We start from the raw sequence: 24,372 nt of genomic DNA, 5'->3' as shown, positions 1-24,372 counted from the left end.
GAGCAGGGGAAACCCACGAACCGCCAGCGAGGTGTTGGATGACCACGGTTCATTGATGCTCGAGGTGAGTGAAGGCTCTCCTGGATGGTACACGGCAACAGAAGGGCAAATGTGGTGCAACTCACCAGTAAGTGGAATGCTGATGATGGGAGTAATATGTCACAACACACAGTACATTGAACCCTGCTGAAAATGGGGCTGCGTAGCCGCTCCGAATGACCATGCTAACCACGGTTCACCGGTGACAGCGCCTACAATGGGCATGCGAGCATCGTAACTGGATCTTGAGTGACTGGAAAAAGGTCGTCGGGTCCGATGACTCATGTTTCCTGTTGCACCATGTGGATGGCTGGATACATGTGTATCATTTACTTGGGGAAAGTGATGGCACCTGCATACACAGTGGGACGAAAACAAGCTGGTGGCGGCGGTCTCATGCTTTGGGCAATGTTCTTCTGGGATACCCTGGGTCCAGTCATCCATGTGCCATGCACTCTGATGTCTACCACCTACCTAAACATCATTGCTAACCAGGTACACTCTTTCATGGCAAAAGTTCCGCTCTGGCGGTGCCGTCTTTCAGCAGGATAATGTGCCATGCCACACCGCCCAGACTGTTCGAGACTGGTTCGCGGAACATAAGGAAGACTTCCAGGTATTACCCTGGCCTCCAAATTCCCCAGACATCAATCTCATCAAGTATCTGTGGTTTCTGTTGGAACAGCAACTCTGATCTGCGGCATCTCAACCACGGACCTTACAGGAGTTAAAGGATCTGCTGGTTACGCATTCGTACCAGATACCACAAGACACATTTAGAAATCTTGTAGAATCCATACCTCGCCGGGTACGAGCTGTTTTGGCTGCACGTGGAGGCATATTGGGTAGGTGGTCATAATGTTTTGGCTCATCGGTGTATATATATCCAAGTCTCCAACCACTTCATAATTGTCCCATGTTACCTTCTTATGTTCTATCAAATTAGTGAATCCCATTTCATCCATCTTGGCATCCTTCTTTTGCATTACCCTTTATATGAAATGAATGCATTCAAAGAGAATGTATTGAAAGCTCCATATATTTCAACTGTACTTTCTCTCTTGAATGTATTATCACAGCTGATAGTCCAAGAAGCCTTTAGTCCACAATAATTCCCTTCCTGAAATTTAAAAAGTTTTTACAACTGAGGGCTGAATAAGATATTTGGAAAGGAGGGGAGATGTAAAATTTGAAATCACTGAAAGATAATTGGCCCAATTTCTCCAGTGTACCCACTTTACTTATAGTAAACCCACTTGTCAATTTTAAAATAAAATAAAATGTTTCCTATTATATTCTACGGGGTAGGTGAGAAGTCACTCTCTATATCGGCAAACGATACTTAGAAATGTTGTAAAATTTTGTGCAGCCTACAATTTCTGCACGAGGAAAATGCTCAAGAGTTGATGTTTATGCAAGACGGTGCTCCCCACATTTTGCTTTGACTGTTAGGGAGTGGCTCAATGAGCATTGCCCAAGATGCTGGATAGGTTGTCGGGGACCCACAGAATGGACTGCACAAAGTCCAGACCTAACCCCGTGTGATTACTTTTTTATGGGGATGGGTCAAGGAAGAAGTGTAAAAGATAAATCTAAGAATATTAATGAACTTGAAAACAAGATCTGTCAGGTAATTTCCTGTGTTCCTGTATAATTCTTAAGGAAGGCCACAGAAAATGTACTTGCCCATTTAAAAAAAAATGTGTCGAAAATGCTGAGGGTCCCATCGAGGTGTAACTTTCAGAGAACTAATAACAAACAATAAGCTACAAATCAGAAAAAAAAATGTGCAGTGCTATTTTGTATATTTTAGGAAATATGTATAACATTTTTAAAATAATGAGTGACTTCCCACCCACCCTGTATATAGCCACTGTGGCCAGAGGTGTTTACAACTTAACTGTTCTATTACCATAGCAGTTAAATTATTGCAAAATTTAACAATGGATTGTTCATATTTTTTGTGGTTTGGTTTGGGTTTTAATAGTGCATTAGCAACTGAGGCTATAATGTGCCAAAACCAGGTCATATAGAACTACACAATTAAAATTTCAGTGACCTAAAGCACAATGTCAAAATATATAACAATAAAGGCAAAAAATGTATAAAATATAACAACAAAGGTATAAGGTATAAAATATAACAATAAATGTATAACAATAAAAAGGTAAATTTTAAATACGAGTAAAAAGGTTAATTGATTTCAAATAACTGAAAACAGAAGACACATGGTCATTATCAGATAAAATCTGATATTGACTGTGTGTCAGCACATCTATTCAGCCAGATGACTAAAAGCAGTAAAATATAAAATACGTTCATGTCTATAATGTGGACATTCGGATAAAATATGACGAATGGTTAAAAGGGTGCTGCAATTCTCACGCATAGGAGAATCATCTGCCTTCAGCAGGAATGCATGCATAAAATGAATATGTTCTATGCGGAGGTGAGCTAGAACAACTTCCTCTCTATGGTTCCAGTGCAAACTAGACTGCCAGTTTTGTATTACAAGCATTATCTGATACAGCTTGTTTGTGACCTGCCCATGCCAAGACTGTTGCCATTAGAAGAGTAATGTAAAGTGTATCACCTGCCTGAAGTCCATATAGGGTACTAATAGGCAGTGGGTGTTGTGGGGTTCTGGTGATCTGGTCGCAGCATCTGCCAGTTCATACCGCTGATCCCAATGTGGCTTGGGATCCAGCAGAAATGGATGTCGAAAGAACGTGTAGAAAGAGAATGATTTGTCAAGAATGGATGAGTATTATTAATATTAGTATTAGAAATGGCCGCATGGTGCAAGAAAGCCTATGGCTTATGCTGCACCAGCCAAAAAAAAAAAAAAAACCGAATAAAACAATGATTAGAAAAAAAAAATAATAATAATTAATAAAAGAAAAGCAAATTAAACCTATAATCCTATGCATTTCCCTCATCCGAAGGTACTATCCAGATGATCTTTGAATAGCCCCCAAACTGTTAGCCTCTACCACCCATCTAGGCAACTTATTCCAGTAATTTATAACTCGCTGGGTAAATTAAAATTCCTGTAGTCCAATCTAAACATCTCCCCCCAACCGTAACTTGAATCTATGTCCCCTATTTCTAGCATCATTTATAATCTTGAAAATTTCGTCCTCATTCATTTTACTGATGCCTCTCAGAGCCTTAAACACCTCAATCAAATCTCTTCTAAGGTGTCTAGTTTCCAAACTCTGCAACCCACATATCTGCAGTCTTTCTTCATAAGGACGCCCTTTTGCCGATCTCACCAGGCGAGTTATCCGCCTTTGCACCCTTTCAAGAAGCTCAATGTCTTTCTTTAGGTGTGGTCTCCATACTTGAACACAGTATACACTTTGTTAGACCATACAGTATACACAGTGTGGTCTAACAAAAGCCTTATATAATGGGATTATCATGTCCCTATCTCTACTTGCAAAAGTTCGATAGATCATCAATAGGAAACTATGGGCCTTCCTTGCAACCTGTTTACAATGCTCAGAGAATTTCATGTCTGACCGTATCGTAACACCCAAGTTCCTTTCCTCCAGTACTGGGTTTAGTCGAACTCCACCAAGTGAATAAGTTATTTTGGGATTACTGTTTCTCAGGTGTAATACCTTACACTTTGTTGGAGTAAAGCATAGCTGCCATTTTTCTGACCATTCCTGAAGTATATCTAGGTCTCTCTGAAGAAGCTCAGCTTGACAGTGATCATTAACTACTCTACCAATTTTAACATCATCTGCAAATTCAGACATTACGCCCTCTATCCATTCATCAATGTCATTTATGAAAATTAAAAACAACAGTGGTCCTAATACTGATACCTGGGGAATCCCACTTCTTACATCAACCCAATCTGAGGAATAGCCATTTATAACAACCCTCTGCCTCCTACCCTAAAGCCATCCTGATATCCATCGAAGGATTTTCCCAGTGATTCCAACCTGTTCCAGCATATAAAGAAACTGCTCATGTGGGACTGAGTCAAAAGCTTTGCTGAAATCTAAATAAACAACGTTGAAATTATTCCCTAAATCCAGCTCATGAGTGACCCTTTCAAAATAGTGAACCAGATTTGTTAAACATGATTTTCCCTTTACAAAACCATGCTCAGTATCATTGAGAATTTCAATTCAATCCAAACGATCCTGAATTCCGCCCTTGATCATTGCCGCCATGATTTTCCCTACCACTGAAGTCAGACTGTCCGGTCGATAATTTCCCACTTCACTCTTAGAATCACCTTTATGTATGGGAGATACATTGGCACTTTTTCAATACAACGGAAACTCTCCAGAGTCTAGTGATGCTTGTATAATTAGCCTCAATGGTTCAATGCACTCACTTGCTGCCTTGCTTAAGATTATAGGGTATATTCCATCAACTCCAGGAGCCTTACTGGCCTGTAGGTTCAAAAGTTTTTTCATTAAATAATCTTGCAAAATTTAAATATCATTAATTACATATTTTTCAACTTTGCTCCCACAATTTCCCATTGCCACAAAAGGTTTTTCTGTAAATATCAATGCAAAATAACTGTTGAGTTCATCTGCAATGGCAGCTGGTGTATTTAATACTATCCCCTTTCCGTTACGTAAAGGTTCGATCTGGTTTGTCCTGTTCTTCTTAGCATTTATATATGTGAAGAATTCCTTATCCCCCCCTCTTTGCTCTGTTTGCTAGCGATTTCTCATAAACTGTCTTTGCCTATCAAACCTTTTCTGTGGCTCAATTACAGATCATCTTGTAGCTGTTATAGGCTTCAGTACTTTTTATTGCTCTGTAATTTTTCCATGCCACCTTTTTCTGCTCAAGTAATGTGGCAACTTCACTATTCGTCCAACTTGGAACCCTCCTTGTGGAGTATTTTATAATGGTAAATATGCATTCAAGGCATCTGTGATTAATGTTTTAAAAGCATACCACAGTTCAATTGTATTCGTTCTCTGTGCGATATCTAACCAGTTAATAGAGGCCATGTAGCACCTTAAAGCATTGTAATTTCCTTTTCTGAAATTATAACCCATATGGTCCTTGCGGTTGTTACAGACATTCTCTCAGATATGCCAGACATGCTGTACTTGCTACCTGGGAGTCTAAAACGCTGATGGAACTGATATTTGGGTGGCACTCAAGTCAAGTGAACTCAATTTCGGCGAAGTCCAGACGGTCTGTGACAGCCAAATCCTCTGCTTGCACCTTCACGATGTTGTGACTATTAGTAATCCTGAGTATAACCTCCAAGCACAAGCACACAGTGGGTGACCACCCAGGTGTGAACCAACGTAAGCAGGGGTAGAGGTGTGGCACCCACACCACATGGAGGAATGCCGCCCCTCTGTGTTACCAGGCAGTACTAGGTGGTAGATGACTCTCATCAACCGGTGCAATACCACCACTCTGCTTATTGGAGGCTTGAAGTGGTGGAACCCATGTTTAGTCTCCAGAGCCAAGTTTCGGTCAACCCTTCCCCATCTCTTCCACCAGGCAGTATGATTGATAACTTTTGAGGTTATGATGAACATCATGGCGAGATCCAATCTTCCTTACATTTCGAGGGTACAGCTCTAAAACGGTGTTTGCAGGCCGGCCGCTAGTTAGTACACCGGACCGAACCTATTGGTAACTCTCTAGGAGGTTTCTGGATCAGCTAGTGTATAATCTTGCTACCTTTACTCTGCAAGATAGTGACTGGAGGTAGTCCGAGTAGTGTGTATGTGGGGGGCATTGTCAAGGCCACGTTATGTCAAGGATCTGGGTATATTCTTACCATGTGTACACCATATCCAAAAATTTCATTACTTCCTTCAGCACTGTCCCTCCCACTTTTTCTTACTATTGAATACACCATGAATTGTCAAACTATTAGAGTAAGCTTATCTGCGAAAAGATCTAAACCTCCCAAACACTTCCTAATTCATTTCACAAATATACATGGTCTCAATTCTAATCTCAACGATGTCCATTTCCACTTGCAGTCTGCCAAACCCCATGTACTTTTTCTGACAGAATCTCAGTTATCGGTTGATTCAACTACTGCTCATCTCAGTTGCCCAAATTATTCACTGTATGATTCCTTTCGCCTCAAAGGTGGTACTTGTGCATATGTCCGTTTCGATGTTCCCTGTCAGAGACTTGGTAATTTGGAATCTCCTCTTTTCGATCTTCTCTGGCTCAAAATCTCTCTACCTCACTGTGTCAAATTCATCTGTTGTCCCTACCATTCTCCCAACTCCACTAATCACTTGGAGCTTTTTGACTTCCTCTCTTTGCAACTTTACTTTCTGCAGTCCAACTTTCCTATCAGTGAGGTAATTTTCCTTGGTGATTTTAATGTTCACAACACCAGCTGGCTTTTGTTTTCTAGTTACACCGACCCAGCTGGTCGAGATGCTGAGGCTTTTGCAATTCCTAATGACCTTGGTCGAACAATACGAACAATCTGTGTTCGTAAGTAAACGAACACAGATTGTTCGTTTACCTACAAGAATACCAGACAATCCTAACCATACAGCCAACACGCTTGATCTTTTTCTCACAAACAACCTTTCTAAGTACACAGCCGAAGTGAGAGGTCCTTTAGGCACCTCAGATCACAACTTGGTGATTGTCTCTTCTCCAATGGAGCCTCTATCTCATGGCTACTCCCAACCTCATATTGTTTGGCATTACAAAAATGCAAAATGGGATGACCTGCAAGATTTCTCTCCTTCTTTTCCTTGGTCGGATTACTGTTTCAAAACTCCTGATATCAACATTTGCTCAGATCATGTCAGTAAAATTATTCTTGCAGGAATGGAATCCTTTATCCCACGCTCCACTTTAAAATCTCGTCCTTTATCTAAACCTTGGTTTTCCAATAAATGTGTTAAGGCTGTTCAAGAGAAGAATGCTGCATATTGTAATTGGCTTGTTTCCAATTCTTCGGTTTCATTTTCTGCCTACACCAAAGCTCGCAACAATTGTAAAGCAGTTATTAATCAGTCTAGACTAGATTTTGAACAGGCTAAGAGTAGAAAACTTGCTTCTTGCCTAATGGTAGCCGAGCATTCTGGTCTCTTGCCAAAGCTATTGGCCGCAACTTTTGCTCATCTCTGCTCCCACCTCTGTCCAAACCACTGGTTCTGTTGTCACTTCAGCCAAGGATAAAGCTGACCTGCTACCATACCATTTTTCTTCCAAATCATCTATTTGGAAGAAAAATGATCTTGGTAAAACACCTCCCACCATTCCCAACATGCTCCATTCAATGCCTCCTGTGGTCTTCCGTCAAAAGGATGTCAGAAGGATTTTGATGAATCTTCAAGCTAAGAAAGCTCCAGGTCCCGATGGTATTTCTCCACTTGTTCTCAAAACCTGTGCTCCTGAACTTACTCCTGTTCTTTGCCGCCTTTTTTCCCTTTCTTATTCCAAAGGTGTTTTTCCTTCTGCTTGTAAATTTGCTTATATCCAGCCAGTTCCTAAAAAAGGTGAAAATCCCTCCCATTCAATTACCGTCCCATTGCAATTACTTCTACTCTTTCTAAAGTAATGGAGAAATCAATTAACTGCCAAGTCTTAAATTACCTAGAAACCTTCTGTCTGATCAACGATCGCCAGTATGGATTCTGTCAGAGTCGATCCACTAGTGATATTCTGGCTTATGTTACCCATTTATGGACTAATTCAACGGAAAAGTTTGGTGGAACACAAGCAATTGCTCTTGACATCTCAAAGGCTTTTGATCCTGTTTGGCATAAAGGTCTTCTAAACAAGCTTCCATCTTATGGTTTGCCAACTGTTTTTTGTAATTAGCTATCCAGTTTTCTCTCTGATCGCTCACTAAGGGTGATGGAAGATGGCTCTCTGTCTTCCAATTTCTCCACTAATGCTGGTGTCCCCCAAGGTTTAGTTCTTTCCCCCACTCTTTTCCTCTTGTATATTAATGACCTTCTTCCATTGCCTGGAAATCCTATCCATAGTTTTGCCGATGAAAGCACATTGCATTCCACTTTCCATTTTGAGAAACCTTGCCCTGCTCAATCAGCTTCAACTTCTCGAAAATCTGCTACCAATTCCTTAAATGCCGATCTCCATGTAATTCTCCAGTGGGGCAAAGTCAACTTAGTTGATTTCAATGCTTCTAAAACTCAGTCTTGTCTTATATCTCTCAAAAAGGTTATTTCTGCTCCTATGCTTATCTTTAGTGACACTCCTATTTCTAGGCAAAATGATATATCTCTTTTGGGGATTACCCTGACTTCTAATCTCTCTTGGCACAAGCACATAGACATATTGATAGACTGTGGGAATTAATTGATTTTTGTTGTCTAGATTACTTTTCTAAATAACATAATGTCAGAAGAAGACAGAGATATTACTTGGTCCCAGGAATTTGAAGCATATTCATCTTCTTCTGAAGCATATTCTTCCTCTCTGGATTTTGCAACAAGACAAGTGTCTATCGAGAAAGAATCTGCTCAGACACCAGTAACGAATAAATGTAAAAGGAAATCAAAGACCCCTAAAACTATTATAAGGGAAAAAGACAAACCAAAACTTGATAAAACAAATATGGAAAAAATTATTACCGTGAATGATGAAGAAAATATGAACCACCCATCTCTCGTTAAAGTAGTTCAAGCAAGTATAGCCGAGAACGGTGAGGGTTATGGAGTTTTTGATTCCCAAAGTGGTGTAGGGGATAATATAATTACTGTTTGTAGTAGGGAGGACCATAGGATTTCTTTTATAGATGGTTTAAACTTGAGAATCATTAAATGTCTCTGAGGTGTATGTGTCATTGGCTAAGATAAGAAAGGCTTTAAGAGAAATAATGTCTAAAGAATTAAGTAAAATAACAAAACTAGCATCCAATAGAATTTTTGGTCTCTGGGCTGACTTGGAGGCGGTGACAAAAGCTTTGGTCATGGACAATGAGCGCCTCAAGGTATGAGCTAGGGATCTGGAGGAGAGTGCTTGTCAGATAAATAAAATTTTAGATTGCCAGACTGAACTTCATAAGAAGTCTTATGCAGAGATAGTGTGGCAGGATCTCAAGTTAATTGATCCTGTGGACATCAAGAATAAATCAAGATCCAAAGAGGTGACTGGCAGTGCTAGTCGGGATAGATCCTTATCAGTTCCTAGAGGTGTGCCTAATTCTCAGAATCTGGTTATTCTCAGGCCCACTGAGGATTCTTCCTTGAGTTCGAGTCAGGACATAAAGCAGAAAGTGACTGAAGTCATTAGGCGTGACCACAAGGAGATGAAATAAAAGGTATTCATCTCCTTAGGAATAAGGGGATTCTTGTGGAGACCACAAATTCAGTGGATGCTAACAGGATCTATTCTGCTCCTGCCTTGAAAGAGATAGGCCTTACAATGGAGAAACCTCAGTTATTAGATCTAACAGTGTTAATATATGGTGTCCTTTGTGATTATGTTAAGGAGGATATACTTGAAGATCTATTCTTTAAAAACTTAAAAGATTTTGGATTCTCGCAGGATGAAGTTAAAGACAAGGTGACTTTCAGATTTAGTTCTGGATCAGGTACAAAAGTGGTTAATTGGATGATCGGATTTAGTCCTTGTATGATGAAGTATATTCTAGAGAGTGATAGAATCTATCTTGGATTCCATCACACAGGTTCCGTAGGTTTACGATTGTAAGCAAATGCTTCCATTGTTTGGGGCATGGCCACTTGGCCCAATTTTGTTCCGATAAGGCAGTTTCTTGTGGACACTATGCGGAGGGTGGTCATGTCTATGGTGAGTGTCCCCATAAAGAAGATTCTCCAAAATGTATCAACTGTAAGAGACATGGTAGAGATTATAATCATTCTGTAAGAGATGTTAAGTGTCCAGAATACTTGAAAGCGGTACAGCTTACGGACAGTAGAACAAAACATGAGTGATAATGGTTAATGGTTCAAATTCAGTGACAGAGCGGCTGATAAGAATTTGGGTGATGTTATATATGAGGGTGTAAAAGTTCTTCATATAAATGGTCAGCACTCAAGAATGGCAATGGGTGAGATTAGAATATCGGCATTTGAAAATAACTTTTGACATTATTTGCAAACAGGAACCCGTCCATTCTTTGCAGGTATGAGGTGGGGGCCCATAACGTTATGGGTTTTCCAATCTCGGCAAGAATTATTCATTCCCTTGAAAAACCTCCAAAAAGTGCAATAGTTGTTTTAAATAATCTGGTGGTTACCAACATCACAGGTCTGTGTACGGACACTGTGACCTGTTTAATGATCTCCACACCTTTCATAAGTTTTTATATTGCGCCTGTTTACTGTCCACCAACTGAGGACATACAATTGAGTCTCTATCAGATTCATGTATTTTTGAACTGTCCATTGTACTCTCAACCTACAGTGGATTTAATGTCTGAACTTCAAAAAAGACAAATGATTAATGTGTAAACGGAAGATTTACTTGAATTGTTATTGTGTTGATTTTTGTCAATTGTTATTGTGTTGATTTATGTTAATCAATGGTGATTTAGGTCAATTGCTATTGACAAGATGTCAGCAGGTTTGGAAGTTCTAGCGGAAAGACTAGATAATGCTGTTAATTGAATGTGGAGGTGGTCTTTCTCTGAAGAATATTTCTGTAGTTAAATAGTCTATTGTACGTAAACTAATTATATATTGTTTTCCAGATTCTCAGGAACTCTGAAACTGAGCACATTTAAAACAAGTGTTGTATATATATCTGTTTATATAATAATTACTGTTTCTTGGTGGACTGAGGATAATTTGTGCAATTTTTCTCCACTAGTGATTCACTTTTCATTTTATTTAATTATTCGCTCACTCCAAGTTCAGAAAGTGAGATAGGCACCCACCTACTGGTGCACTAACTCTGGTGGGTGTGGGACTTGTGCATTCGGCACAAACAGACAATGTAAACCCAGGCCTAGAGAAGGGCACCAGGTAGCAGCTGCCTTGTATCAGCAGTGTTATAATACAGCACACATGTTTTTAAGCCAACTTCGTAGAGGTTCTACGGCTGTACAGATGAACTAGGTGGAGATGGGCTTTTGCCTAGGAGCCACCCTTGATTCTAGGATACACCAATGCTATACACCAGGAGGTCATGTATAATATAGTATTTTATATATGTATAACGAGAATGTTAATGTATATAAAATTGCATATATATTTTGTAACTTTTGTATATAAATGTAATAATTTGTGTGTACAAATAAATGGAAAAAAAATTGAAAATGTAGCCTTATTGTTATCCCACACATTAGTTTTTGCATAAACCATGTGTTTCCAACTACAGGACTGCTGTTGGCTGAATGTTATTTGGTTTTAATTCAACCAATCTTGATTCAACTGAGACACCCATATGTGAAAACCCTAGTATTGAAGTTTCCAAGATACTCATACTAATGCACTGATGCCAACTACCCCGTGCCACTTTTGTCATTTACATGTTTCATTTTGTGCACTCTTGGACTAAATTGCTTAACTACAGCATCCCTACATATCTGCACACTTCCTTTATATTGCATGGTAGAAAACTTTTAGTGAAGGAGCACTGCATTTTGTGAAAAAGGAAGGTATACCTAATAAAATGGACAGTGTAAATCAGTGTAATGTAATTTTTTTCTATGCAAGTATTTCAAAACAATCACTTTGAATGGCTGTCTTCTAATTACTAAGTGGGGTTAAAAATTCAGTGGTCCTATATAATATAACAAGAACATTGTTTGAGCATTTTTCAGTGAAGAAATAAAGGTTTTTCTAACAATTGGAGACTAAACAAATTTTACATTCTTTTAATCACGATTAGTATTCAACATGTGCATGAAATGTATTACTGCTCACCACATATCTATGGACGTGGAATAATCTGTGGAACCTATCAACACATCTGGTGGCCGATACCTATAAAAGAAATAATTAATGTCATTCTTAATTAATTTTATAAGCCATGCACTTATCACTGTATTCTCTGAGCATATAGAGATAAGTGCATGGTTTTTAAAACAATCTTTAATATATATCAATTTATTAATTACATGCAGAGTGATATGTTCATATTTTGTAAAAACAATTAATTCAATAACAAAAGTTAATTTTATTATTGCATTAATTAATTTTAAAAATTTCATCAAGTAAATGCAGTCATTTTCAATTTTAACCTGTCTTTTGAAATATGCTAAATTTTGAAAATCTGTAGTGAGGGTGCAGTTCCTCTTTTGTATGATTGCCACTGTTTTAAAGTTATGTTACCTGGTTTAATGTATAATAGGGTCAGTAATTAATACCTGAAAGATTAAGAGCCCCGATTTCTTTTTGCTTATGCACTCATAGCCAATTATAACTAAACTCAGCGAAGGAAGCAAATGTTCGCATGAAATTTACTGGTAAAAGCACTTTGTCGTAACGGCATTTTTATTGTTGCACGCTCGGTAAACAGACAGTGGGGGTTATCGGTCAGGAATAGAAATTGAATCCCATGGAAGATTGAAACCCTCCTGAAGTGGAGGGGTAACCTGACCTTTTTTCTTTAGAATCACTGGTGGACTAGTGGATAAATTGTTTATTAAGAAAAAAAAAAAAAAAAAAGGCAAAGGAAGCCCATATGAGAAGCACGGCAAACGTCGAAAAAGTTTACCGGTGAAACTACGTTATGAACATTTTTTACGACGCCAGAACTTCCAATATGACTCTGTTTGTGATTCAATTAGTGATTCTAAAGGAAAAAGGTCAGGTTACCCCCCCCCAACTTCGGGAGGGTTTCAAGCTCCCGTGGGATTCAACTTTTACTCCAGACCGATAACACTAGGGTTACCATCTTCTGCACTCATAAAAAGAGGACATTTACATGTTTTGGGGCGAATAAAAGAGGACAAAGTTCATCTTGGATTAAAAAGGAGAACAAATATATTATGCAAATAATAAAATAAAGACAATGTAAACCACATTTACTGATGTTTAAGATTAGTACATTCATATTTGTCTTGAGAAATTATTTCTTTCAATAGCTCTGGATTGCCTCTCAAATATGTGTAAAAATCAATGCGTGACATATGTGTGAAATTGTACTGCAAAAACAAAATACCTTTTACAGAATTGACATTTAACCTATTCCTTTCTTTCGTCCACTGACTTTGCATTAGAGAGAATACTCTCTCTCTACATTTGCATTGTGAGGAGGAATTGCAAAGAAAAACTGGGCAATTTTCAACAATTCTGAATGGAATTCAATATTTTTTGAATTACTAAAATATTTGGCCCCCTTTTCATGTATAAGCATGTTTTTAAAGTCTTTATTATTCATTTGACCCTCAAAAATTTCTTCAAATTGTTAAATTGGTCAAAACACTTAACATCATCAATTGTTACCCCTTTGTCAATCAAGTAGGAAATAGAACATTCTACATCATTCCAGCTTGGTGCTGCATCCATTTTCATCCACATAAAACAGGAAATGGATTCCATACGGTGAAGCCACTTATCTAAATATTCCATGCAATTTCTATACAGATTTTTTGTATCACTAGAAAATTTTTCACATTCAAGTACAAGTCCTTCATCATGTTTTTTGTATAGCATTTCCTTTACTCTTAATGGCATGAAGTTGTGATCCATCCGTTTCGAGATAATTTCTTTCACTGAGACTATGACATCTAGCACTTCTGCAGCTGAGTTAATTTCCCTTTCAATTCGTTGTATGTGTGTATGGAATACACTCATAAGTGATTGCATGAACCAAAGATGAATCTCACTAAATCCATTTTCAAAGAACCTTTTAATCACAATGGGAGGTTTTTCTTGGGACAGAAAATAGGCCTGTAAAGCTGGAAATAATGAAAGCCATCTCGTCTTGCTGTGAGAATGGTTGTTGTTGTTATTTGGTTTTTAGGAGCATTAGCAACTAAGGCCATATTGCTCCGGGATATGCGGTGGTCATTCCCTGAATGACCTTTCCGCATCCTCCGTATTTGGTGGTGACGGGCTCGAACCCCGGTCTAATCAAGAAGCGTGTGCTACGCACTGCTGCTCCTTCCCACCTGGCTACGGAGGCGCCCTGTGAGAATGGAGCTGTCTATATTCAATCTCAACAAGCTCACAGTATTCCTTAAGCTCTTCAGTCCAGACTGTATAATTATGAAAATACTGGTAAATTTTAAAAACAATTTTCTCTACATCAACTTCCCAAAGTTCTGCGGCATTCTGAAGACAATTGTTCAAAATATGTGCAGGGCAGCCCACTCCAATCAAAGTCTTGTTATGCAACAATTTCTTTAATTTTGCAAAGACATTATTCCCTTCTTCATTTCGTCTCAGTTCTCCAAACATTGTATTGCAATTGTCCCCAGTGAATGCAATACATTTTTCACACAAACCATTTTTTTCAAGAGTTTCTTTAACATACATAGAAATGGTATCTGCAGTCTCGTTAGGCATCTTCTGTAATTCAATTAATTTTGTTTGTAACCCTCCTTCATTTACATCAAAATACTGAATAATTAATGGGAAGATTTTTTCAGAACCATGATTACTTCCATCAGTTGAGACCCCATAGTATGCAATTTTATTTTCTTTTAAAGTTTTTACAGTAACATTAAGAGAATGATTTGCAAGTACAAAGTTTACAATGGCTTCTGTCTTGGTTCTAGCGCAGGAAAATCTTTTTGCTATCTCAGAATCAAAAAATACATTTTTTAACATGACAGTTGTGCAATCCATTGATTTGTCACTACTATGATGTTTAACAGTGTGAAAAGCAAAGGTACCCTCTGCAGCAGCCAGATCATATTCTATTTTACCGACAACTTTGACAAAAAACTCTGTAACCTTTCCCGAAGAGGCCTCACCTTGAACTGCTTTCTTGTGCTTCTCAGTTTCAATGTGATGCTTCAAATCACCAACCCCTTTATTGGCTACTGAAACATATGTCCCCATTCTGCAAACTTTACATTCAGCTTCCCATTCCTCTCGGCCAGATACAAAACATGGAAATTTGTTTTTCATCTCTTCTGTAAACATGCACTTCCTTTTAGGCATTTCAGGGGAAGTATAGTCTTTATAATATTAATTTTTATAATTGAAATAATAATAAATATTTTTTTATTGTAAGTAGTGAAGCATAAATTTTATTAAGGTTAGGTTATGTTTTACATTCACAACTAAACTAACCTAATTGCAGAAAAGTACCTACAGGTATAAAGATGGATAATAAATATTTTTGTTATTAAAGTGAAAAACAGTATTTTAAAAAAAGGTAAACTTTGGTATTAAATAAACTAGTATCTGCCTCTTGATTGGATCGTTGATAAGTATACCAAATTTAGTCGACAGTAGGCAACTTTCGATCAATTTGGTGTGCACACAGCTCAAATCCACGTTTTCATATGCTGCAATCAATTTCTAGAGAAAAACAGTCCCTCTAACTGTCAATATTTATTTGACATGCTGGAATTCCTGTAATTTATATATCTTTTTCTAGCACACCATCTGATCTTCACGCGTTATCTACTCTCTAAACCAAAATATTGTATTGCTAAATACAATATTTTGGTTTAGGGGTCTTCTGCCTAATTGTCAACACAGAAATTCGAATTGAAGAATCGTCTCCTATTCCGAAAAAGATTCTGTATAACGTAACTCAGTAGTTTTCATCAAGCTTGCATAAAAAAATGCCGTATAATATAAAAATCCGGACATTTAGACAAATTTATAAAAATCCACCCGGACAAAAATTTTAGACAAAAAATCCGGACAAATCCGGTTAAAAGAGGACGGATGGTAACCCTAGGTAACACCCACCATCTGTTTACTGAGCGAGCAACAATACAAATGCCGTTACGGCAAAGTACTTTTACCGGTAAATTTCATCAAACTTTTGCGTGCTTCTCATGCAGGCTTTCTTTACCTTACCCTAAACTCTCTTCATACATCCCTTTTTAACCCACCATTCGGCACATGGCAAGTGAGCCAATCCCAAAGGTATTCAGAGCATTTATAAACAAAGAAAGAATAGCTCTAACTTGCTGAAAAACTAACCACTTTCAAGTAAAACTATATTAAGTTTTTTTGTACTGATATCAGCTCTTTATCTGCTGTCACTATGCAGATAAAAATAACTACACTGTTTTGGTTAGACCTAGCAGCTTTGAAAGAAGCCATTATTTTATAATTCCTGCAGTTTTTCAGGAATCAATAACATAATACCACAAAATTGTGACAATCCTGTGCAAAAAGCAGCCTAGCTACTGGATTTGACTGAATTCTTCAGAGGTGACCATCTAAATCATTTTACTACATGACAATATCTGGCCATTTATTTATCCTGTTTATAACATCTCTTTTCATGATCCCACAGAAAGCAAGGCAGCATATGTAAACTTAGAAAAACTGTTTTTATTCATTTGTTTAAGTAACAGGTCATCTGTCATAAGCTGCTCCACTGAAACAGTGCCAGATTAATTTCATTTTAAAAAAATGGGATGATTTTACAAAAGAATCTTAAAAAATAACTATTGCAGCTATGAACTTGAAATCTTACATTTCCAGTGGGAACACCATATCCCTAGTATCTTTTGTAAAAATGAGTATTCAGAGCATCTGTAAACAAAGAAAGCATAGTCCTAACTTGCTGAAATAGTTACTACTTTCAAGTAAAACTGCATTATGTTTTTTTGGTACTACTGATATCAACTCTTTATCTGCTCTCACTATACAATCAAAAATAATCACACTGTTTTGGTTAGTCCAAGCAGCTTTGAAAGAAGCTATTATTTTGTAATTCCTGCGGTTTTTCAGGAACCAATAACACAATTGTCATTGGTTCCTAAAAAATGGCCCATAAAATAGCTGAATTTCTGAAATTGGTTCCAAAAAGTGCCCCAGGTACTGGACTAGCTTGAATACTTCAGAGGTGACCATATACATCATTTACTACTCCACAGGACAATATCTGGCCATTTGTTTATCCTGTTTAAAGCATCTCTTTTCATGATCCCACAGAAAGCAAGGGAGCATATGTAAGCTTAGAAAAACTCTTTTTATTCATTAGTTTATGTAACAGGTCATCCTTTATAAGAGTGCCAGCTTATTTTTTTTTTTAACAATGGGATGATTTCAACAAAAAAATCCAAAAATTAACTACTGCAGCTATGAATTTGAAATCTTACATTTCCAATAAGAACATGGTATCCTGGGCATCTTTGTTAAAAATTAAAAATAAATCCTCACATGCTACTATGTCAAAATTGTTGTGAGAGTTTGCGTACTTAACAATTTCATTAAAGATAACTACTGTACATATTATTATTATTAGCTACATGGTGCAAGGAAGCGTGAGGCTTAGGCTGCACCAGCCAACAAAAAATTCCCGAGTTACCCTGAGAGAGAGAGAGAGAGAGAGAGAGAGAGAGAGAGAGAGAGAGAGAGAGAGAGAGAGAGAGAGAGAAAGAAAAGTAGAAGGGAATCACCAAGAAAGATGATATTCAGCTCAGGACCCTAGAGTGCCAAGCTCATACTCAACAGATATGAGCCCTGGAGAATATGAATGTGAAATTAGATATTCTTAAGGATCAAACTATTCTTTACTAACATGGAAAAAAACATCAGTGAGAAAACTAAGTTTATTTTTGCACTATTTGCTTTTGAAGATTGCAGCCAAAAATCTCCCTTCGTTATGAAATTGTTTCCCCTCCCTAAAAACAGCTACTAGAAATATGAAAATGATAATTTGTGTTAAGAGGCTATATAATTTTGGTAACCAATTTGGTAAAAGAGAGAGGAGAGAAATATTGAAAAAATTGCACTATGGTAGTTAAAATTAAAAAATCATACAGCCAAATGAAATAAATAAAAAATAGATATGCAGCATAAACACTCCTTTGATTTATTTATTTTGTTTGATATTTTAATTTTACTTGAATGAAGGCAGCAGTTGGCACCTTGCTGCCTTCATTCAAGTCTGTTGCATTATTTGATTACACCATGTTTAATTTACATTTCAATGAAGTCGAGATGCACAGTATACAATTTGTCTGCATTTTTATGGCAGTGTTCTGCCTCCCCCCCCCCCCACCTCACACTTTTCTTTGATGTGGTTACCCCTATTCTAATATAGTCTCTTAATTGTCTTTTTGAGTTTGCATTTGTTGTCTTGCATTGTAATTTTAGTTAGCAGATGTTATGTTGCATATTTACATTTTGGCTTTGGCCTATCAACTTGCTCCCATCAACATGGAAATTTTGCCATTTCAATTTGTTTACGTTGTTTCCTAGTTATTGGGTTAACCATATTTAAAACTTATTTTTCTGTTGTGTCTGTCTCCATCACTGACATAGGAGTATTCAATCTTTTGCTTTTATTATTCTTCTTAAGTGAGTATGCATATTCATTTGTTGGGCTTGGCACAATGGGGGGGGGTTTCCTTGCTTGTTTCTGGCAACAGTTCTGGACCATAATCTGCCAATCTGGTCCATTTCCCTCAGCATGAATTGTTGAGGAGGCTTCCATCCTGCAGTAGGTTGATAATGACTGCAGTTTACCTTTTTTTTTTTTTTTCATAAATACCTGTTTGATAAAATATTTATTATTTAGACATTTCATGAAAGACTTGAAGATGGCGGCCAGCATACTCTCAATCTGTGATAAACTACTCTTACACAAATAACAGCACTAAACGTTTTTTTGTTGTTGTTTAAAATATTAAACACTGTTATCATATCCTGTTTTGAAACTTACTATCTCTCATCAACAGATGATCTCAATTGGCAAATCTCTGAACTGTGAATAATGAAGTTCTATTTGAGTTATCATGCAGTATAATGAAGCTGAATTTCAAACATTTAATACAGCAGAAACTATAAGCCTTAGAAATAAACACAGCAAATTGAGGAATAGTTTGTCTTTCTATACTTGTCGGCCACATCTTGTCATTCTGCACTTGCCAGCCACAAACTTTCAACTGCCGACTGTGGGATCTGTTTCTCATAAGAAACAGATCCCACTGAAGAAGTGATGAAACGTGAAGCGTGAATTCCAACGCTTCAGGTTGGAATTCAAACCTGAATTTGTTGAGTTGGAATTCAAACCTGAATTCCAACTCAACAAACCAGAGTTTGTTGTGTTGGAATTCTTTCATGGAGGTATGTTCAGTGGATTTTCTATATATTCACAGAAGTTGTCATGAATTAATGATTTTACTCCATTTAAGAAGACAGAAGGGAGTCTGGGTGTACAAAATGACAGTCATGCATAACATCCATGACAACATAAAGAGCTTGCCAGCACTGCTGCCTTATAAAATCATGGCCGCCATAACAGGGTCCATATGGGTTCCCTATTTGGATTAATATTAGTGGATCTGATGCAAAAATTTGGAGCATGAGAAACCCTAGTGATTATAGGCCTGATGAATGCTCCAGTGTTAAAGGGATATAGTTGGCTATGTTGCTCATGCCAAAAATGTTTACTGAGAGCAGAACAAGAAGCCAGAATGACAGCCAAAAATGTTTACTGAGAGCAGAACAAGGGAAACTGGCTACACTAATGTTAATGATTTTGTCATCTCTAGCTAGTAGCATGCCCAGTGTTACTAATATGAACCAATACACTTTGTGTTATGAACAGCTTTTTTTCGAAAATCCTGATGAAGAAATTGAATCTGAATGAAAATTTCAATGATATTTCTCCAGGCTTGATTCAAGTAACAAGATTTCCTCTGGTCAATATTAGCCATTGCATATTTGTCCTAAGTATCAAGTGATGAAAACAGGTAAACTCAAAATCCAATATATAATTTTGGTTTATGATGATTATAATCTAACATATGTAAGTCAGCTGCTATTTTTAATACTTTTTTCATATTCAAAGAGAAAAATATTGAAACTTAAAGTATGACTTCATCTTTGAAATACTTTTTTCTTCTTTTCTTTTTTACTTACACAAATATCCCAAAAACAGTCAAAAGACCACTTTTAAAATACTGCATATTAAATGTATATGTTTGTTGTTGTTTGTTATTTGGTTTTTAGGAGCATTAGCAACTAAGGCCATATTGCTCCGGGGATATGCGGTGGTCATTCCCTGACCTTTCCGCATCCTCCGTATTTGGTGGGCACGGGCTCGAACCCCGGTCTAATCAAGAAGCGTGTGCTATGCACTGCTGCTCCTTCCCACCTGGCTGCAGAGGCACCCAACTGTATATGTAGATCACATCTGGTAAAAACAATTAGGGGATCATTGCACATCACAGTAAAAACTAACGTGGTAATCTTTTGTAAAATCTATTATACTGTTATCCATTGTAGCTGCAATGACAGCACGTGTTTTGATTGATCATCTTCTTCATCTTCATCACTGTTCCAACCTAAGGTTGGGTCAGGTGAGTCAAGGCCTTCCATCTTTTTCTGTTTTCCTAGATTTGTCTTTTATCTTGCTCTCCCACTCAATTTGCTTTGTTTCCACATCTTCTCTAATCTGATCTCTCCACCTCTTCCTCTTCTTGTCCATTTTCATCTCAAACAATCTTCTTGGTAACCTGTCCAAGTTCATTCTCTTCATGTGTCCAAACCATTGGAAAAGTTATGATTACATTATGTTTGCAATGGTTTGGAATACAAGGTCTAAAAATACCAGAAAAGGGCTCTCTTAATGACCTTCTTCCTCAGACTTTCTGTTCCCAAATTCATTCTTATACCAGTATTTCTTATTTTATCTCTTCTAGTTTTAGTTAACATACTCCTTAACACTGTTATTTTCATTGCTTGGACTCTGCTAGAATCCTTTTTATTCATCCTCCATGTCTCAGCAGCAGCACAGATCAATATAGGGACCAAATATGCCTCTTTATCAGCTTTTTACACTTCATTGGAACTTCCATAGCTCATAACAGGGTATTAACATTACAGATTTGATTTGATTTGGATTTTATTGGTGCATTAGCAACTAAGGCTATAATGTGCCAAAACCAGGTCATATATAAAAAGTAACATTACAGAAGAAACGGCACCTCAGTAGCCAGGTGGGCAGGAGCAGCAGTGCGTAGCACATGCTTCTTGATTAGACTGAGGTTCGAGCCCATGACCACCAAATATGGAGGATACAGAAAGGTCAGGGAATGACCACCGCATTTCCCCGGAGCAATATGGCCTTAGTTGCTAATGCTCCTAAAAACCAAATAACAACAGAAGAAACCCTAACTAGCTACTATTATCCTAGTTATTTCCATATCTAGGCTGCCAGCCTCCACCACTTCCACATTTCTTTCCTCAGTTTCACACTCCACTCTCCCTCTATCCATCACCATCTCTTTGCTTTTCTGGCCACTTATCTTTAAACCATACTTACTAACTAATCTTTCCCAAGGAGAAACTTTGAAAAGGCATACTATCATATGCCTTTTCAAAGTCTAAGAATACCACAAAAAGGCTCTCGGCAAACTCCCAGTGTCTTTCTAGCAATTCTCTTAAGGTAAATATCAAGGCAATAGCTGACCTTCCGCTTCTAAATCCATACTGGTCTTCCCTCATTCTCACTTCTATTTTGATTTAGTTTTGCATTAGAAATAAATGCACAGTAACAAACAATAAAATTTCACAAATTAGCTAATAAATATTTTACTAAAAACTAAGCAAATGAAAATCTGCCGTTTTGGATGCAACATCCAAGGTGTCACTCAAGGGTACCCCCCCCAAGGGGTACATGTACCCCTGGTTAAGAACAATGGTGTTAATGAGTTATATGTTAATAAAATTAACTAATTTTTATGTTAATAAATTAACAAATAAAGTTTTTTAATTATACATTTTACACATGTTCTTATTGTGTTTAGTATCACTTATTCGAAAAACAGGAACTGTATCTATTACTTTACATTGCTTAAATGAACTTTAAAAATCTCAGCTATCTACATTAATGAATGATTTTTAATTTATAAAAAAAAAATTAAATAAAATAAAATTTAAAAAAAGAGAAACTTACCATAGTGTGACTACTTCATTGGAATATGTTTTGGTTGGTACAGATTTAGCTCTAGCAAGACCTATAAAAACGTAGAAAATCTGATATATATCATACATGATTAACATAATAAATTAAGTGAGTATTATTGCTATTTTCTTCTTTTTTTTTAAATGCAGTCTCCATACCTAAACACAGTATCACATAAGATTTCACAACTTCCTTATACAGGAGAATTATAAACTCCCAATCTCTACATGCAAGCGTTTGATAAATCATCAACAGACACCACAAGTCTCTTTCGACCTGTCTGCATTGTACAGAGATCTTTATGTTTTTTGGTGTTTTTTTTTGTTAGTTGTTGGCGCATCGGCTTCTGTGGCCATAATGCACCTCCCAAAGTTTTTTGAATTTTACTCTGATCCAAGCCCGAGGCAAGATTTGAACCCGCGACCTTTGGGTTGCCAGGCACACACTTTACCCACCTGGCAAGCCCAGTCGGCAGATCTTTGTCTGCCTAGACTGTATCTATTTATCTGACCATCCCCAATGCCTATCCAAGTCAACCTGAAGGAGTACTGCTTAGTGCAGATTCATTGACCATTCACCCAGTCTTCAAATCATGTGCAGTATTTAACACTATGCTCTGTATCCCTTCATCAATGTCACTTAAGGAAATCAGAAACAGGAGCAGGTACAGTATCAAACCTTGAGGAAAGCCTATTTCTGACTCCAGCTCATTTTAGAGAATAACCATTACCTCCTGTCATGTAGCCATCCCATAATCTATCTAAGAATTATATTTGTGATCCTAATATGTTCCAGCTTATATAGTAATCTCTCATGTGAAACCAAGTCAAATGCTTTACTATAGTCCTAATGAACAATGCCAAAGTTATTTTCTGCATCCAACTAATGAGTGACATTAATAATAATAGTTTATCAGGTCAGTTAAACAATATTTTCTCCTCTACACAACTGTGTTATATTCCTTTTAGTAACTATTTTCATCCAGACAACTCTATGTTACATTTTGCATCACTGCTCCATGAATTTCCCTACAGCCAAAGTAGGACTACGTGGTCTGTAGCTATTAACTTTGTTCCAAGAACCACTAAATGGATTGGTGATACTTGTACAATGATGATTCTTCAATCCAAGGGAATCGCCCATAAGTATAAAGAAGTCCTCACGATTAACCTTAACATTCTGATGCACCCCCCCACCCACTGCTTCTCTCAAACTAACTGGGTACGTGCAATCTACTCCAGTGCCTTTATTTACCTTTAGTCTCACAATTTTTTTTTATTAAACAATCCTCTATAATTTTCATATCACTGATGTTATAGTTCTAAGGTTCACTAGCATAGTTTCCTCTTGCCACGAAGGGACTTTCATCTGTCAAGACTGACGCAAAGTACTCATTCATTTCATCAGCTAGGTTATCAATGATTATCCCACATCCATTACATAGGAGCCTAGTCTGATTTGGTCCTTTCTTCTTTGTATTTACATATGAGTAAAACTTCTTATCCTCTTGGTTTGCTCTGTAGATAGTGAGTTCTATGTATGTTAAGCATTTGCCAGCCTAACCATTTCTGAGATATTATTATAGATCAACTTATAACTATTATATGCTTCAGAACTTTTGCTTGCTCTAAGGCGAGTCTCAAAATGATAGAACCGGGGCTGAATTGAGGTGGGTATATATAGCTGTGATTTTTAAGACAGATGAACACATCATGAACAATCATGTGCACATTACAAACAAATTTTATCTATATAATATCAGTGTAGATACACCATAGATAACTCTTAAGAAACTACGATGGTAGTGTGGGAGGCATCATTTGCTCTGTATCTCATATTGTGCTCTTCCTGCACAATGAATTGCCATGGTATTGTACTACCTCAAATAAGTAACGCTTCACTAATAGAGAAGACTATTGTTACTTATTCTCAGTGAGTACCACCACCCAGACAGCACAGTTTCAAAGCTATTGGCCTGTCATCAGTGGGTGGGCAGGTACCCTGGTATTGCAGACATGACAACCCAGTTGTGAAGATAATCACACAATACAAGAGATGCCAAAAGGTTTATATGATAATTTTTAAAAATAACTAAATGCACAAGGCATAATACGTTAAAAGTAAGAGTTTAATATCATTGTGCAGGAAGAGCACAATATGAGATACAGAGCAAATGATGCCTCCCACACTACCATCATAGTTTCTTAAGAGTTATCTATGGTGTATCTACACCAATATTAACGTATTATGCCTTGTGCATTTAGTTATTTTTAAAAATTATCATATAAACCTTTTGGCATCTCTCATATTGTGTGATTATCTTCACAACTGGGTTATCTATGGGTTATCTTAAGG

At 37.3% G+C, this 24,372-nt stretch overlaps 1 protein-coding gene across 3 annotated transcripts in view; it reads right to left on the bottom strand.

The window, feature by feature from the left end:
* Window positions 1-24,372, bottom strand: part of LOC150086776 (cyclin-dependent kinase 17-like) — a 279,296-nt gene that overhangs the window by 39,374 nt on the left and 215,550 nt on the right. For all 3 annotated transcript variants that reach the window (XM_090372743.1, XM_090372745.1, XM_090372744.1), the window contains exons 9-10: window positions 22,009-22,069; window positions 11,883-11,942 (exon numbers count right to left, since the gene is read on the bottom strand). In XM_090372743.1, the coding sequence (XP_090228869.1) occupies window positions 11,883-11,942; window positions 22,009-22,069 (121 nt within the window). The remainder of the gene's footprint in view (window positions 1-11,882; window positions 11,943-22,008; window positions 22,070-24,372) is intronic.

The sequence above is a fragment of the Mastigoproctus giganteus genome, chromosome 4, assembly GCF_048544385.1.
Source record: "Mastigoproctus giganteus isolate SK-2022 chromosome 4, ASM4854438v1, whole genome shotgun sequence".
NCBI classification, from domain to species: Eukaryota; Metazoa; Arthropoda; class Arachnida; order Uropygi; family Thelyphonidae; genus Mastigoproctus; species Mastigoproctus giganteus.
Note: the sequence above shows the minus strand (reverse complement) of the source record. Positions and strands in the feature narration are given on the sequence as shown.